Source organism: Hyaena hyaena, unplaced genomic scaffold (assembly GCF_003009895.1).
Source record: "Hyaena hyaena isolate Hyena2069 unplaced genomic scaffold, ASM300989v1 scaffold_207, whole genome shotgun sequence".
In the NCBI taxonomy this organism is placed as follows: Eukaryota; Metazoa; Chordata; class Mammalia; order Carnivora; family Hyaenidae; genus Hyaena; species Hyaena hyaena.
Window position 1 is genome coordinate 50,798 of NW_024080836.1, and position 19,058 is coordinate 69,855.

At 38.1% G+C, this 19,058-nt stretch overlaps 1 protein-coding gene across 1 annotated transcript in view; it reads left to right on the forward strand.

The window, feature by feature from the left end:
• Positions 1 to 19,058, forward strand: part of TTC21B (tetratricopeptide repeat domain 21B) — a 78,321-nt gene that overhangs the window by 40,152 nt on the left and 19,111 nt on the right. The window contains exons 19-22 of the mRNA XM_039242020.1: positions 1,483 to 1,589; positions 8,525 to 8,713; positions 10,629 to 10,739; positions 11,976 to 12,057. Coding sequence (XP_039097951.1) covers positions 1,483 to 1,589; positions 8,525 to 8,713; positions 10,629 to 10,739; positions 11,976 to 12,057 — 489 coding nt within the window. The remainder of the gene's footprint in view (positions 1 to 1,482; positions 1,590 to 8,524; positions 8,714 to 10,628; positions 10,740 to 11,975; positions 12,058 to 19,058) is intronic.

The following is a 19,058-nucleotide window of genomic DNA, read 5'->3' on the forward strand; positions in this document are numbered from 1 at the left end:
TGCATTTTTGAAAAGGTTGTAGAGAAGAGTGATTCAAGTGGCATATTTTACTTATATGGGTATAAGTTTATTACACTCGTGTACTATAAATGCTTTCATATAATAAACATTTGTTGAGCACACCCCATGGTGTTCTTATACTTAGATGCTTTCATGTGCATTTCATTCTATATTATTTCATTAATGTACACATTTTCGAGGCAATTATAATTATCCCCATATTTAAATTGGAATCTGAGACTGTTTTCTTGACATATCCAACTTAAGCTAGGTGAAGTAGCTAGCACCTGGATTCTAATAAACACCTTAAACTTAGCATGTCTAAAACAGAACGCCTGATCTGCTTCCCCCAGCTGTCCTGCATGCAGCCTTCTTTATCTCAGTTACAGCTTGCTTCATCTGTCTTTGTCATTGCTAAGAGCCCGGATCCAAGCCTGTAGGAAATCCTGTTGATTCCTCTCAGACTGAGGTTTTAAAGACATATATAAGCCACTTTGATGTATGTTTGGCACAGACCATCCACTTGATAAATAGTGGAAGAAACATTTTTGTTATTTATGTAGTGTTATTTTATTGCTCTTAAATCACAAAATAATAATACCAAGTATTTAAATAGCACTTACCATGTACTAGACTATTTTCATTGCTTTGCATATGCAAACGTATTTCATAACTTGCTAACTTTTTAAGTTTTACGACAACCCTGTGAGATGGGTACTATTATTTCCCTTATTTTATAGGTGAAAGCGAAGCACAGATGGATAAGTGCCTTGTTCAAGGTTGAGTAGCTAGTAAGTAATAAGGCCTAGATTTGAAACCAGACGGGCGCCTGGGTGGCTCAGTCAGTTAAGCATCCGACTTCGGTTCAGGTCATGATCTCACGGTTCGTGGGTTCGAGTCCCGTGTTGGGCTCTGTGCAGGCAGCTCAGAGCCTGGAGCCTGTCTTCAGATTCTGTGTTTCCCTCTCTCTCTTCTCCTCCCCTGCTCATGCTCTGTCCCTCTCTGTCTCAAAAATAAATAAAAACTATAAAAAATAAAATAGAAACGAGACAGATTGCCATTAAAGTCAGTACTCTTAATGACCGTCCTTCATTGCTTATCGAGTATCTGTTATTTTAAAAACGGCCGTTATCTTCTTAATTGCATGTAGCAACTACTCTATCTTGTTTTTTAACAACTTCAATAAGCATAAATGTTACACACTAAAAATGAAAATTGAAATTCATACATGTGTTGTTACGTTATCTCTTAATATAAGTCTAAGAAAAACCTTGTTGTTATTCTTTAGCTTTTCCTCCAGCTAGTTTTAATCCTAAATCTTTTTTTTTCAATTTGGCCATCAGTGTTAACTGACTTAAAGTATTTCAACTTTATTCACTATTTCTCAAAATCATTCTTGCTAAAGACCTATGTCAAAACTTGTAGAAAAATGTAAACATTTATTTAAAAATGACCATTCATTCCTAATATCTTCTTTCCTAGTAAATGAACTGTCAGCTCTCATGGAGGATGGGCGTTCTCACGTTCTCCTAGCAAAAGTTTATAGTAAAATGGAAAGACCTGGTGATGCTATCACTTCATTACAACAGGTAAATGCATTGGTTTGTGAGTGCTTGTGAGGGGGAGAGGGGAGAGGAGAAGGGAATAAACCACGTGTAGGAGAAAGACCAGTTATTTTGGCCCAACTACCACAGAAAATAAGTCAAAATAGAAATAATGATTGAATGCCAATGGATTTTACTGTTTAAATGTGTTATTGCTAATATAAGAATTAGAGCAAGTTAGTATTTTTAATCCACTTTTGTAGCTGAGAAAGCTTGGTTTAATAATTTATGTAAAGTCACATGACTAGAGTCATAGGCAGGATTTGAACTCATTTTTTTCTTCTTTTGTTTATTTATATCTTCCTTAATTTCCCTTAATATTTTGGGGGTTTTCAAAGGAGAGGTTCTATACACATTTCCTTAGGTATATTCCTAAGAGCTGATGGTTTTTGATGATTTTTCAGCTTCTAGTTTGCTAATAGTTTTTTTTTAATAAATGACTTAAATTTACTGCACTTTCTGCATCTATCAAGATGGTTGCATGACTCTTTTTTTTCTTGCTAATGTGGTATATTAAATTGATTTTCAAATGTTGAACGACCATTATATTCCTTAAATGTCCACTTTGTTGCAGTTTTTTTAAAGATATTGCTGGTATTTAAAGATATTCACTAATACTTTGTTCAAAATGTGTATATCTGTGTTCGTGAGGGAGATTGGATCTCTAAGACTGTTGCTGTTTTTTTAATATTTGGAATAGTTCAAAATTAAAACCATTTGGACCTTGAGGCTTCATTGATGGCAAGTTTTTATTAAAGAATTCAACTGTAGATTTCAGACTAATCATTATTTTTTGAAGTATATTTGTTTTAAAAGACAGAGAGAGCACACAGGGGAGGGGCAGAGAGGGAGGGATAGAGAGAATCTCAGGCAGGCTCTGTACTATCAGTGCAGGTTCCTACATAGGGCTTAAACCCACAAACTGTGAGATCATGATCTGAGCCAAAATCAAAAGTCTCTAGATGCTCAACCAACTGAGACACTCCAGGTGGCTCTCAGACTGATCATTTTTAGATTTCTTATGTTAGTTTGAAGGGTATATTTTTAAGTAATTTGTTCATTTCATTAATTGTCAAATTTATTGACTAAGATTTGTCCATTGTATCTTACATTTTGAATGTCTGCAAGTGCTATATAAATGTCTTCTTTGATGGTCCTGATATTGATGATTTTATTTTCCTTCTTCTATTAATGATCAATTATGCCAGGAGTTTATTTTCTTAATATTTTCAAAGAACCAACTTTTGCCTTTTCTGGCTTCATTAAATGTTTTCCCTTTATCTCAGTTATTAGTTTCTTCTACTTTCCTTGGATCTGGTTTGCTGATCTTTGCCTAGCTTGCTGATGAACTGTTGTTAGCTAATGGATTAGTTAGCCTTAGTTCTGTTCTTATTAATTTAAGGTGATAAAGTTTTCTCTAAGCATTGCTTTAGCTACCTCTCACAAGTTTATTATTATTCAGTTCATAATATGCCTCATTTCCACTTTGATTACTTCTTTAACCCGTGGGTTATTTAGAAGTGTCGTATTCAGTTTCCAAACAGTTCTGGTTTTCTTGTTATCTTTTTTCCCCCTACCTCTTAATCCCTTTCACCTATTTTGCCCATTCCACCACCCCCTCCCGTCTGGCAACTACCAGTTCTCTGTATTTGAGTGTTATCTTTTGGATATTGATTTCTAGTTTAGTTCCACTGTAGTCAATACATACTTTGAATGTTTCCGTCCTTTGATATTTGTCAAAGCTTGCTCTGTGTCCTACATTATAATCAGTTTTGGTATAGGTTCCATGTGGATTTGAAATAATGTGTTTCTGGCATTACTGAGTGCTTAGTTCAACATACGTCAATTGGGTCAGATTTGTTAATTGATTTATCCTACATCTTTGCTGAGCTTGAAGTAGAACATAGAGTGCTTCACTACCAATCCTATATGCTTTCTAGAATACCACACTATTTGACACCTTTTGACCTGATTTTCATGTACCCAAAAGAATTCTACATTCTCCAAATAATTTATCAAACATTTTGATTTTGAACTTTAGCTAACAGTGGTGTGTGTGTGTGTGTGTGTGTGTGTAAAATAACGTATATTTCAGTAATTTGTCCAATATATCCAATAATTTTTTTATTCTAGTTGTGAATGAATTGAGCTTGGACCATTAGATTTCTGTGATACTCATTAAATTTCTGTGATACCCATCTAAGTTTATCATTTCATTAAAATATGTAATCTTTAAAGTGTTAATATCTGATCCTTAATTGTTGGTATGTTTTATCCCTATTCTTCTATCACATGATAAGAGAATTTCACCTAACCCTAGGTTAGCTACCATTAGCTACAAGAAAAGTGTGATTTTGGTAAATTGAGACTTTTAAAATATTTTAGAAGTGAATTTGGCTTGCTTTCCCTTTTTATAAGTATTATTAGTCCCAGCTGCCTTGGTTATAGGAGTCCTTGTATTACAAGAGCAGACACATCGAGCAATACTAAGAAGAGAACAGGCAATATACATGGCTAGACAATGCCAGGGAGCCAGATTTCAGTAGTTTTAAGTTTACATGTTATAGTACTGAGATTATTCATCTTTAATAAAATTTAAGGAGCCCTAAAATTCTTCCCAGTTAACATTCCATGCATTCCGATCTCCAAAAAGATAAATCCCGAGTTATAATTCAAACAGAAACTTATAAATGTAATCACCATTTTTGGTATTTTAAGTTCATTTATTCAGGAACCATTTATTGAGCCTAATCTCCACATTATGGAACTTTAGGAGTCCTATCTTAGTAGTTTTGCATAGTTGCTAAACATTTTAGGCAGTGGCAGAGCTGCTATATTTAGGGAAACCCCAAATCTTATTAATTTTACTTTGTAAAGATTTTAGATTTCTGAAGTAACTCCACATTTTTCTGATACCTTTTAGCCCTGTCCAGTGTTCTCTTTTGCCCAGACTCCAGTAGCCTCTTAACTGACCCCCATCCTCTTCCGATCTTGCTTCACTCCAGCAGCTTCTCCACAACAGCAGAGTAATTGCTCTAAAAAGGCAGGCCTGATGTTGTTACCCCACTGCTTGTAAACATATAGTAGTAACTACCCTGTGGAAAAAACTGCCCTCTAGAATCAAAAGTAAATTATTTAACAAGCTTACCTGATATAAATTATCTCTGTATTTCTAGCCACTTTTCCTTCTAATTCTTTGATCAAACAATAGCGTCTCTTACCTTCTTCCTTCACCTAATTCTTAATTGCTTCCTTCGTTCCTAAAGCCTGTACTCCATCCCATCTCCTTTCCTTCCTCAAAGTCACAAGGGAGCACTACCAGGAATTCTTCAAATCTCACTGTATCTCCAAGATTAGATTAGGTCTCCTATTATGTAATCAATCCCAATGCATCTGGTGTTTCCCAGCCCTAAAACTCCTCATACTTTGCCTTAATTACTTTATTTTCTATCTTCATGCTAAAATTAAAATTTCCACGAGTGAAGGTGTAGTTCCATGTTTTGTGACCCTAGCAAATGCTTACCTCATTAGTTTTCTAATCTATGTAACAAATTGCCACAAGTTGTAGTCAATGAAAACAATACATTCTTTTATTTTTTCACAGTTTCTGTGGGTGTGTAATCTGAGCATGGTTTAGCTGGGTCCTCTAAAAGGTGTCAGGACAATCCAGGTGTGGCCAGGGCTGGGTTCTCATGTGGAGACTTGTCTTGTGGAGGATCTGCTTCCAAGCTTACACAGGTTGTTAGCAGAATCCATTTCCTCAAGGCGGCAAGACTTGGGCTCCAGGGTTTTGTTTGCTTCTTGTTGCGGATCCTAGAGGTTCATCAGCTCCTTGCTTGGTAGGCCAGCTGCTAGGGTCACTTAGTTCTTCAAAGTCAGCACGGGAGAAAGGTTGTAGAATGAGTCTCCTAACAGAATCTTATGAAATGGAATCATGGAAGTGACATTGCATCGTATTTGCCATATCCTATTGGTTACAAGGAAGTTATAGGTCACACCTCACACAAAAAGGCGTGATTAATACAAAGAAGTGAACATCAAGAGGTGAGGATCTTAAGATCATCTAAAGATCTGTCCGCTATGATAGATTCTTGAAATTTTAGTTGAATGACTGAAAAGAAACCATACATTATTTTTAATTTTTTTTTAATGTTTATTTACTTTTGAGAGAGAGAGAGAGAGAAAGAGCACAAGCAGGATAGAGGCAGAGAGGGAGGGAGACACAGAATCTGAAACAGGCTCCAGGCTCTGAGCTGTCAGCACAGAGCCCAATCTGGGGCTCAAACTCATGAATCGTGAAATCATCACCTGAGCCAAAGTCAGATACTTAACCAACTGAGCCACCCAGATGCCCTGTGGAAACCATACATATTTTAATTCTTTAATTGCAGAAACAATTACAGGGAGGAAAAAATCACTTTTTAGGATATTAACCATTTTTTCTATGAAAATAAAATCTAAATAAATTAGATACAAATAACCTATATGTCATAAAACACTAACACTTTTGTGACTTGATAACTTAATGCAGTTTTAATTAATACGAACAGATTATGTTTATTTTTGCTTTTTTTGTGTAACATTCATTTGTGTGGGTTTTTCTCTGATGTCTATACAGCTCTGTCTTCATCATATAAAATGTAATGTGATATTCTGATTTTATTGGCATATTTTGATACAGCAAGATATATATACAACAAGGCTATTGAAATATGAAAGGAAAATTAAGAAGTCTATGAAATAAGATGTTTATGTGTCATTCTATCCAAGGGTTTTAAGGAATTTACAAAAATATTATAAAATAAGAAGGAGGAGAGAAAGTAAATGCATTGACAATCAAAGTTAACATAGTTACTGTAGCAGACAGTTAAATTTAGCTTTAATCTTTCTGGAACCAAAGAAAAAACATAGGAAATGGTATCAAATATTTAAGAAAATTTTATTCTGTATGAAAATATTTCCTAATGATCCTTATATATTTATAATAAATGAGTATTCTTTTATGAAATGCCTTTAATAGGAAATGCAGAAACTTTTGCTCAAAAAAATCGGCTCTGATTATTTACCTTTAATAAAATGCAAAGCAGGGCCCTGGGTGACTCAGTTGGTTAAGCATCCAACTTTTGATTTTGGCTCAAATCATGATCTCATGGTTGTGAGATCAAGCCCCACCTCAGGCTTCATGTCATGGAACCAGCTTAGGATTCTCTCTCTCCCTGTCTCTGTCTCTCTCTGTCTCTCTGTCTCTCTCTCTCTCTCTCCCCCCCCCAAATAAATAAATAGATTAATAAAGTGTTTCTCTAGAAATTAAGCTAATAAGATCCATTTATCTGACTTTGTAGTGATTTAATTGATGCAGCGATAAAACTTAGGCTATGTAGAGAATGAATTGTATACCTTTTAGGCCTAGAGTGACCAAAGAATTTATCATTTAAGCCAAAATGCTTCTGAGAGAGAAAGAAGGCAGAATTAATAATTAAGGTGGCACAACAGGTATAAAAGTTACTGCCAGAAGGATACAGTCACTCTATTTAGACAGTTGTTTCAGAGTTTTTTGTCTATGAGTATGTGTGTGTGCGTATTTGTGCAAAAGTATGCACACCAATATATGCATATATTAAAAACATCAAATACACAAATGTACACATACCTCTACACTTAAATAAACACACATTCATATAACGAAAATAAAAACTTCATTAAACAATATTTTGTTACCTTTACCATGCTATGTATACCCATATTTTCTAATCTTTCCTCTTTCATTTCCAAAAGAATGCTTTTTATGACACCTCAAATTAATGTTATGACCTATAGTTCTAAAAATACTCTGGTTTAAGCCATCTTTGTCAAGTACCAGTTGTCCACCAAAATTCTGACAGGAGTACCCAGAAGGGCTTCCTGTGTGGAGCATACTGTGTGGCAGATGGTGGGCATTTTACTCTTTGTTAAGTGAATGCATTAGTGGATGGTTATCTATAGCTCAAAGTTAAATTTTATCATGAAGGCCTAAAACATAGGACTTCTCTGTCCTTCACAAAAGGAAATCTCAATGGTTCACAAATCAAACATGTAGGTGATAAGGCTGATATTCTAGTTTGGCAGCCTACTCTACATTCTCACCTTGACAGAGGCCCCTCCCTCCTTTCTGGGTATCTATGTATAGTGTTGGACCTTATAAATACACACCCTCAGTTGGCTAGTCATTTCCCCATCATTAGATGTTTGAGTTGCTTTCAGATTTCTTGTTTTTTTTTGTTGTTGTTTCTTTTTTTGCTTGTTTTTACAACAAATAACAGAGATTGGTTATTTTTTTTCTTTTTAAAGATAACATGTTTCCTTTTTTTCTTGTAAGTAACATCCATAATACCTTTCCTGAAGTGGAACACCTAAGTTCAGGAGTCAGTTTTATCAAGTTAGCAAGCATGTTTTGCTAAGGTGCTCTCCAGAAAGATTGGACTCATTCATATGCCCTCACCAATACATGGATGTACTTACTGCCTAAAACCTTCCAATGTTTGATTTAATAATTTTTAGATATGACTTTATTTATTTAATAAGCATTTTATATTTCCACTTATGTAATTACAGCACCTAGATTATTTTCCATATATTTGTTTCGTGCCTGCATTTCCTCCTTAGTGAGCCTTCTGTACATATCCTTATAACAGTGGGAAAAGACTCAGTAATTTTATTATACTTCAGTTGGAGAGATATGTGCATGCTGGCTCATTTGCAAACAAGCACATGTTTAAGACCTCAATTAAGACATTTTCTTTGGATCAGGCTTTGTTAGATGTAAGGCCAATAATGGTTAAATAGAGCCTCGGTAAATGTATGCCGTGTGTGAGTTACTGATAATTGTTTAACTTCGCTCCCGTTTCTTTTTTAAATTCCTTTCTATCCTTATTTTTTTCTAGGCTCGAGAGTTACAAGCTCGGATACTAAAACGTGTTCAGATGGAACAGCCAGACGCAGCTTCTGCACAGAAGCATTTAGCAGCTGAAATTTGTGCAGGGATTGCCAAACATTCTGTTGCTCAGCGAGACTATGAGAAAGCAATTAAGTTTTATAGAGAGGCTCTTGTTCATTGTGAAACAGATAATAAGGTCGGCACCTTTATAAAATTTTTACCGCCTTTTATTCTAGGTATCATCTAATTGCCCCAAATGTAAATTTCTTACCAGCTTATTTATGTTAAAAAAAAAAAAGAAAGAAAAGAAAGAAATGTAATAAAAATACAAGCTAAAAAATTAATATTGTTTCTAGAAATTCCTCAAAATACTTATATGATGCCTTCTGTAATAATGTTAGTCTAAAAATTATTGTGGAACAAGTGACATGAAGTAAATCAGTAAGCTCTTTTTTTTTTTATATTAATCTGTGTTTTAATAATCACTCTAAAACAATTTCTCAGTCTCCGATATCTGGATCTACATGATTCAACTGAGTTTATTAAACTGCTGTTGGGGCGCCTGGGTGGCTTCATCGGTTAAGCATCCGACTTCTGCTCAGGTCATGGGTTCAAGCCCCATATCAAGCTCTGTGCTGACAGCTCAGAGCCTGGAGCCTGCTCTAGATTCTGTGTCTCCCTCTCTGTCTTGCCCCTCCCCATCTTGTGCTCTGTCTGTCTCTCAAAAAAATAAATAAACATTTAAAAAAAATTTTTTTAAAACAACAAAGATGTTCGATTAGGCAGCCTTGCTCTAAAAATGGAATTATTAAAAAAAAAAGTTTACTAAACTGCTATTGAACACCTCTGTATTTCAACTGCTGTTTGGTGCTGTATATGTAGGAGAGGGACTAGACTGAATCTCTTACCTCAAGTGGCACAGCATCAGAATGACTGTAAGGATAATACTGGTAAAGAAAACTATACGTGTCTGGTTATATAAACTAAAATCCTGTTACTCTCTCAAATCTAGATAGATGATTAATTAAAAAAACTAATATATGGCTAAATATTTTTTTTCTTAATTTAAATTACACTTAGCATACAGCATAATGTTAGCTTCACGTGTACAATACGGTCATTCAGCAATTCCATACAACACCCCAATACTCCTCACAAGGACCCTCGTTCATCCCCATCACCTACTTCACCCATCCCCCCACCCACCTCCCCTCTGGTGACCATCAGTGTGTTCTCTACAGTTAAGAGTCTGTTTCTTGGTTTCCCTCCTTCGCTTTCCCTTTCTCTCTCTCTCTCTCTCTCTCTGTCTCTCTTTCTCTCTTTTTTTGCCTTTGCTTGTTTGTTTTCTTTCTTAAATTTCACATATAAGTAAAATCATATAGTATTTGTCTTTCTGTGACTAACTTATTTCATGATGCAGAATAAAAGACAACTATATTTTAGAATTTAAGGTTTTATTTATTTATTCATTTTTTAATGTTTGTTTATTTTTTAAAGAGAGACACAGTGTGAGCAGGGGAGGGGCGGAAAGAGAGAAGCAGGCTCCAGGCTCTGAGCTGTCAGCACAGAACTGCGAGGTCATAACCTGAGCCGACTAAGCCACCCACACACCCCAGAATTTAAGGTTTTAAATTGAACATTTAAAAATGAATACAGCTCTTTCAGGTGTAAGGCAGAAGTAACCTTTAAGGCATAATCAAACAGGTACCTTGTCTTGTGGTGGCTAAAGGGGTTGGCATCATGTTTTCAAATCTGAAGCATACCTTAGAAATGATCTGCTTCAAGCTTTTTATTTTTCAAATGAGAAATAGGTTTAGAGAGGTAAGATGGACCTGGGCCCACCGTGGAGAAGCGTGGACTAGAATCTAATCTCCGATGTAAGACCAGTGTTCTTTTCACAGTACTTTGTGTCTCTCTCCCTTTCAAGTGAGTTACTACCTGTTTTCACCCTTTTTTCTAGGGATGAGTATGCCTATAGTTTCCCTGCCGATCATGCTTGGCATTTTTATTGCAATAGCTTTTGGCCAACTAAAGTATAATCTGTACCCAGACATTTTCTTTATGTACTTTTTAATCCAGTTTCTGACTGATGTTGCACCTTTTCTCGACAGATAATGCTGGAGCTGGCCCGACTATACCTAGCACAGGATGACCCTGATGCTTGCCTGCGACACTGCGCTCTACTTCTCCAGAGTGACCAGGACAACGAAGCTGCCACCATGGTCAGTCCAAAGGACTTAGTGCTGGAAACCCAGTTGTGTTTTATATTCCACATGGAAGTTTTAAATTTTACCCGATGAAACTAATACTAGTTGAGAGGCCTGGCTCATGTTAACTTTTGGAAGATATCATATTTTTAACATTATTAGTATACTTTACAAATAAAGACCAAGAATCTTTTTGTTTTAAAAGAATGCCAAACCTAGGTCAGGCCTTTACTTTCTCTTTGGGGCCTAGTTAATTTTTCTTCATGCCTAAGAGGATACGTGATCCGGAGGACCTCATGTGATAAAGCTGTCATTTGCTAACAATTAACTTTAAAGTACTTGCCCAGACATGCAGGACTAATTAAAAAGTTTCTGTGGGACCTTTGTAGTTATAGAAAGAAACCTTGATGTACTGTTCTAAGATAGTATATTTCAGTTTTGCTTTGCTTTCTCATTTTTACCTGGGTTGAGATAGGAGTTTGCTTTCCAACAGCTACATAGATGATAGTACCCGAGGTTCACTGAAAGTTGTTATTATAACAAAAAAGGAATATAAAAAGTATCCCTTTTAAAACACACAATAAGAAAAGCTCAGTAGATCTTGTTTATTTTAAATTCCTTTGGAATATTTAGGGCTTAAGAGTATTTTGGTTTTGTTAAGTCTTCTTGTCCTTGTAGCCAAATCCAGGAGGGCATCTTTTCTATCACAGCACATAAAGTGTGCAATTCCCTTGAAATTTCTGTTTTTAAAATAACCACTTGAAACATATTTTCTGCTAAAAATAAAGTTGTGCAGACAGAGTGATCTGTTTCACATCCTTTATTTTCTGTTAGGCTGATATCATTGCTAATCTGCTTAAGGTGTACTTGAGTTTTATTTATTTTTAATTTTTTTAATGTTTATTTGAGAGAGAGAGAGAGAGAGAGACAAGAGCACAAACAGGGGAGGGGCAGAGAGAGGGAGACACCGAATCGAAGCAGGCTCCAGGCTTTGAGCTGTCGGCACAGACCCCAGCGTGGGGCTCGAACCCACTAATCATGATGTCATGACCTGAGCTGAAGTCAGATGCTCAACCTACTGAGCCACCCAGGCACCCCGATATATTTGAATTTTAAATGGCTCTTTTTTATAAAAGTTTGCCCTCTTCCTGTTTTTCATAGGTGTTTTCATAGCCCTAGATCTTGACAGGAAAGATATGTTCTTTGTAAAATATATGGCAATATTTTTAGAACCAACTTTTACCTTTATAGATGATGGCAGATCTCATGTTCAGGAAACAGGACTATGAACAAGCAGTGTTTCATTTACAGCAGCTTTTAGAGCGCAAACCAGGTAAATATCCATTAATTATGTTTTTACTAATGCAGTCAACTTCCTTTCTCTTCTTTTTGGCTGTTTTGAAAACCTCAGTCAAATCCAGTGCTCTACTTATTTCCACACCTGCCTTTGAGTAGCAGAAATGGCTGTAAGGAAAATGCAACACCATTGACTGGCCTCACTTTAAATTATGACCACAGACTCCCAGGGGGCCCTCAAATGCTGCCTGGCAACCTTGCTGTATTTCTCTAATGAATTCATTCACTCATTCCAGCTGCTTTTTATACCTTTTCCTTCCTCCCCAAACCTCCAGACCCTCACCCCCCTTGTCTTCAACTAAAAAGGTTGCCTCCTACTTGAGTAGGAAAATATGAGCAACTGAAAGAGAATGTCTCCATTCGCCTTCCATCAAGTCTGCCATTGTTCTCGCCAGGTCTGCCATCTTCCCACAGCCAGCGTCTCCCTGTGGGCCCGGGTACCACCCCTCTCCTCCCGGAGGGCTTTCCTCAGGCGCTTCCGTCTCTCCCGCACCACCAGTTTCTCCCCAGTCTGTGCACAAGCCCCTTGCTAAATGTATTACTAAATGAAACCAATTCTTAACTCCCCATTTACTCTTCCTTCCAATAATTGGTCCATCCTTCGGTTTTCCCATATAGAAAATGTGCTCTAAACAGTTTCTGTCCGTGCTGTCTCCACATTGTCCTCTCCGCTCCTGCAGTCCAGGGAGGCTGCAGGGCGGCCGGCGGCTCCACGCTGCCAGACCTTGCGTTCATGTCTCAGCCCTCAGCTTCCTTAGCCTGGCCTTACGCTCAGCACAGCGCCTTCCCTCCCTCGGGAAGGGCTTTCTTTCCTTGTCTTCAAGGGCCCTGGGCTTACCTGGTTTTATTTCTTTCTGCTTTCGACCCCTTTGTTAGATCTCTTTTCTCTTTATGACCTGTAAACTTCAGAAAGTTCTAGACCTGGGCTCTTGAACATTTTCTTTTTTTTTTATACATTCAGCCAGCTGGGTGACTTCATCCAGGCCCGTGTCTTTATGCCCTATGTGTGCTGCTGTCTTGCAAGTGTGTTTCTCCAGTCCTGACCCATACACACCACTGCCTGTGTGCATTACCACTCCAGGCCCCGGGGAGTCTCCAGCTTAACATGTTCCTGCACAACAGTTGATCTCTCCCTCCTTCCAAATCCACTCCTCCATTTCTCACCTCGGTAAATAGCTTCACCATTTCCCCACTTAGTCAGGCCCCAAACCTTACGGTTACTTTCAGCTCATGATTCTCTATACCGCACGCTGTCTGTCAGCAAATCCCAGGAAATCCCATCAAGGCGTATCTGGAATCCCATCGCCTTTTACCTCCTGTGCTGCTGCCAGCTGAGCTCGGGCGTCGGCGTCTCTCACGTAGATTATTAAGGATCCGTTCTCCTAACTCATCCCTGTTTCTGTTCCTTGCTCCAGACAGTTTAGAAATGCTTTCAGCTCAAAGTAGCAGAGACTGCCTTCCTCTAAATTCCCGTGGCCTGAATGATTATGGCTTTTTCTTTTCCTCTTATATAAAAGAAATGTAAAAGTCGGTTATGCAGGGAGTGGCGTGGAGAGCCCACGGTATCATCAGTTCACCTGAGTCCTCTGCCTTTTTCTTCTGTCCTCATCAGCCTAACTTCCGTTCTGATGATCACCTCATGGTCCGGGGTGACGGCAGCTCTAGCATCAATGTTACAAGGGCCGGGAAGGGGGGGAAGGTTGCGGTGGAGGTGGGCTAACAGGGATACCTCCCTAGTGAACCATCTTTTTTTTTTTTTTCCTGTAAAAAATTCCTTTCTAAAGGCACCTCCATGGCTGCAAAAGATGGTGGGAAATGTCGTCTTTTACTTGGACCCAGTGCCGTGTAGGATAAAATCAGAATTCTGATAGTAAGGAAGAAAGTGATAGTTGATATTAGGTAGGCAACAGTCCTCGCAGGTTAGTGCCCTGGCACTTTTAAGTCCCTCTTCGCTCTTCCTGGAATATTCTGGTGGCAGCTCCTTCATTCCTTCAGGACTCAGCTCCAGCACGTCCACATCCTGAGAGCACGCTTCTGCAGCCAGCCTGTATCTTATGGTTCTCCATCTTTCTACCTTGTGTTTTGGTTTTTTTTATACCGCCCTAAATAATAGAACATAAGCATCAGGTGGCCAGAAAGTTTGTCTTCATTGCTATGTTTCCAGGATTTAGAACAGTATCTGGCCAACTTGGTGCTCAGTAAATATTGGATAGAAAAGAGTGGGAGGAGCAAAGGGAGGAAGGGAGAGGGAGAGAGGCAGGGGATGAGGGGCGGGGACAGGAAAGAAAGTTGGAAACAGTAATGTGTGTCACTTATGTTTTTACCAAAAAGAGCTTGAATTCTCAGAGGAAGTGAGACAGCTCTCTAGAGCTCTCTAGAGCTGTCACTGAGTTCTTGTAACCATGCCTTCATGGCAGGGTGTGGCCGCAGGCAGCCAGAGCTGCTTGGTTTGGGAGGCTCTCTCTTTCAAGTAGGGCACCTCAAAGAATATGCAAACATACTCTACTGTTGTAGTTACTAATGCTTCTGCTTTTAAAAAGTTTGAATTTTTTCTTATGTTTTATATATTTCTGAGAGAGAGAGTAAGATAGCATGAGCAGGGGAGAGTCAGAGAGAGAGGGAGACACAGAATCTGAAACAGGCTCCAGGCTCTGAGCTGGCTGTCAGCACAGAGCCCGACACGGGGCTCAAACCCACGAACCGTGAGATCATGACCTGAGCTGAAGTCGGACACTTAACCGACTGAGCCACCCAGACGCCCCACGGTTATTTTTAAGAGACAGAGAGACAGAGGATGAGCAGGGGAGGGGCAGAGAGAGAGGGAAACACAGAATCTGAAACAGGCACCAGGCTCTGAGCTAGCTGTCAGCACAGAGCCCAACATGGGGCTCGAACCCACGAACCGTGAGATCATGACCTGAGCTGAAGTCGGACGCTTAACTGACTGAGGCACCCAGACGCCCCTTAAAAAGTTTGAATTTGAGAACACTTTCTACTTACAAATAAAGTACCCCTAGTTAGAGTAAAGATTGAAAGAAAATAAGTCCTTTCTATCTTGATGGTGACAGTGATAACAACATTTTATTTTCTTTTTATTAGTTTTATTAACTTTTTAAATGTTTTCCCGCCTTTGGATTGCCTCGTACCCTTTTTTGTTTCCTTCCCCAATCTGTCCCAGCTTCTACCCAGGTGTTATTTAAAAGAGTGCAGTTAATCCAGGTGCCTGGTTGACTCAATCGGTTAAGCTCAGATCATGAGCTCTCTCACAGTTCAGGAGTTCAAGCCCCGCATCAGACTCTCTGCCAACAGCACAGAGCCCGCTTCAGATCTTGTCTTCCTCTCTCTCTTCCCCTACTCTGCTCTCTCTCTCTCTCTCAAAAATAATAAACATTAAAAAAATAAAAAATAAGAGAATGCAGTTAATTATATTAATATCTTACCTCTTCTACTCAGAGTCCATCTTCCCACCTCAGTTGCCCAAAGCTTACTCTTAACTCTCTTCAAGCCTAAGTTATTTTTCTCATGCTGTTTCTGTCTTGGGTTCTAGACCCCATTTGTCCTTTTCTCCTTCTGTGAACTACCACTTAAAGGGATACACATACTATTTTCTTTCTGTCTCAGGCTGTTCCATATTGTAGCACCTCCCTCTGAGTGAATAATCAAACCTGACTTCTTTAAGAAAACAAACTTCTGCCCTTGTGAATATTTTTAAGCCATCAATGACACTAGTGCCCTCACATAGAAGATTTGAAGAAGCCCTCATCTGTCATGTGAATTTTGTCTCAGCCAGGTAACTTGGCATGAGCATTTTGTTAAAAGAGATAATATAATCGTCAAATTGGCTTAGTAGACTGCAGCTTTGGACTGTCTGTTTATAAACAAATATAAAATAATTTGTAAATTCAGTGTAAGGGCTTTGTACACTGGAAATACCAAATCACATATATCCTCACCTCCAAATCTTTGCGTGTTTCTTTTTCCTTTTGCCTGTAGTGCATGTTGCCTTCCTTATTCTTCTGTCTTTCCCAACACATAATCCAAAATACACTCACCCTTTACCAAAAACAAAAGCCTGTACCTTACTGCCACCACCTATGTTATTAGATGCCTTATGTGGTGCTGAGCAGGGTGCCCATCCACCTCAATTTGCTGGACACTAGAGGATCTCCTGGAATGCCGTACTTCCAGTGCTAAAAGAAAGTCTCAACTAACTGGGATGGGTTGGTTTCCCAAATCCTGGATGACTTCATCCACACCTCATTATCTCTTCTAGTATTTTTCTGAAAACATTTATATATACATTTGTCTTCTCCATGAGACTGCAGGCTCCTCAAGTTTGCAGAGATCATGTCATATTCATCTTACGTCCCCAGCATCAGACACATCGCCAGGCACATAGATTGTGCAAAATAAATATTTATTGGTTGAATGGATCAACAAATGACTAAAATACCTAGTCGTTTAAAAATACAAAATGTTAAGAAAATTTTTATGGTCTCATATTTTAGGTTTTTAATCTTGCATTCTTGCTTTATTCCTAATAGGACTTTATTCACAGATCTATTCTATCACAATTATTCTAACACCTGAGTGTCTAGACTTGTTCTCTGCATGAATCATAGGTCATCCTTGGTAGCACATGTTACACCTTAAATTAATGCTCTATTTTAGCTGACTTTGGAAATATACTGTCTAATTTGACTTAACCTAACTAGTAGAGAATCCTTCTTATAGAGATAATTACTGTTCTTTTGACAGATTACACCTCTTCTCTCTTAAAACCTCCACATCATCTTGGGTTGTCCCCTCCCTCACACTGACGGCTTAACAGGCTTCATCAGTTCCGTCTGCTGTCACATCCAGGCTGCCTTCTCCTAAGCCCACTGCTCAAATTAGGGCCTTTATCGCCTCTCACCCAGACCAGTGCAGCCCCCACACTCATCCTCTAGTCTCTAAGCTCCTGCCACTCCGTGCCTTCATAATCTGTGAATCAAAAGCTATTGTTTTGCTTACAATTTTAGGATGGCTCTCCAGGAGAAGGTCTGTAATCATAGCATTATTTTGGTAAGAAGGTGGCCCTAAGTTACTGGTCCACTTGTATTTCTTACCCCTCTTCCTTGACTTTAATAATCAGGTAACTTACCAGCACTCCCCAGGCTTCTCTGCTCTTTCTTTGCACATGACATATGCCTTTGGAATGTCTTGGTACATCAAGCAAGATCCTCCTCGTAGCCTTCAGTCTGCCCAGTCCTCCCGCCTCCCTCAGGCAGAGTTAGGAATTCTGTGCAGTGGAATTCCATAGCATTTTCTTCATGTGGAATCACATCACACTATGATTATTTTGATATCTTCTCCCCATCCCTCAATTAGCATGGTCTGAGTTTTTTCAGAATGTAATACATTTCAGTTTTCAGTAGGTTCCGTAAGTACAGAAATTTGCCTGCCTGTCAAATTTCATGGTTAACCAAAAGACAAGATAATGTAATTTAATCTACCAGTGGTAGTTATAATTTGAACTAATAATACATGTCAGTATTATTGGAAGGTGATAATTACTTAAGAAACTGGCCTCCCGTGGGGATGAGCACTGGGTATTACATAGAAACCAACTTGACAATAAACTATTAAAAAAAAAAAGAAAGAAACTGCCCTCCGAAGGTTGACTTCAGATAATATTAGCAATATCATGCATCACATATATTAGCAATATCATACAAAGAAACTTTGGCCAGAAACTTTCACCTTTACATCCTGCCTAATCCATGACAGCTTCTAGGTCCTGTGACTTTATTATGGGTAGTTACCCCTAGTTTCTATCAACACCTTTGGAGTTGTAAATATCACGAATGACCATTGTATTTTTAAAACTCTTCCATGACCTTTTTTTATTTGGCCTCTATGACAGTTTGAGGGTCAATATTATATTCCTGTTTTAAGAAAATAAGTAATCCTTGACTCAGAGATTTGATTAATTTGTTTGAATTTCCATAGCTAAAAGGCAAGATCACTATTTGAATCCTTTCTCTGAAACCATATTCTTATCATGCTCTGCATTTTAGTGATGCCAAAAGAAAGGAAGAAAAAAAAATCTCAAGATGTAAGATAATAGGTCAAGGAAGGCAAATGATGATGTTGTCAACCTGGATTATCTTGACATCATATAATAAAGTAGAAACCAAGCCTACAGAAGTTTTTGTCTAAATAATATTTTTTATTGATGTTAACATAATATAAAGTACATAACATAAAATTTGTCATTTTAGCCATTTTTGAGTGTACAGTTCAGTGACATTAAGTACGAATTATTTTGTACCCATCACCATTATTCATCTTCAGAACTTTTCCATCATACTAAACTAAAATTCTGTACTCACTAAACACTAACTCCCCATTCTTCCCCTCCCCTCATCTCCTGGCAACTCCCATTCCACCTCTCTATGAACTTGACTGCTCTAGGTAGATATCTTATATAAGTGGAATCATACGATATTTACCCTTTTGTGCCTGGCTTATTTCATTTAGTGTAATGCTTTCAAGGTTCATCTGTGTTGTAGCATATGTCAGAATTTCCTTCCTTTTTAAGGCTGAATAATATTCCATTGTGTGTATATAGCACACTTTATCCATTCATCTAATGATGACCATTGGGTTGTTTTCACTTTCGGCTATTGTGAGTAATGCTGCTGTAAACAGAGGTGCACACATATTTGCTTGATTCCCTGTGTTCAGTTCTTTTGAATATATACCTGGAAGTGGACTTGCTGGATCATATGTTTTCTCTCCTTAGAACATAAAATCAAGGAAAAATGTCTTAAAAATTTTTGTTTGTGTGTTTTAATTCTAATTCGCCCAACAAAAGAGATCAACATAGCTTATATGATGATTTTTGCAAATCCCCTTCTGAGTCCTATGCTAACTGAGCCTTGAGAGCCCAAATAACTAAAAAAGCACAACTATACAGAAATAAAATATGAGCCA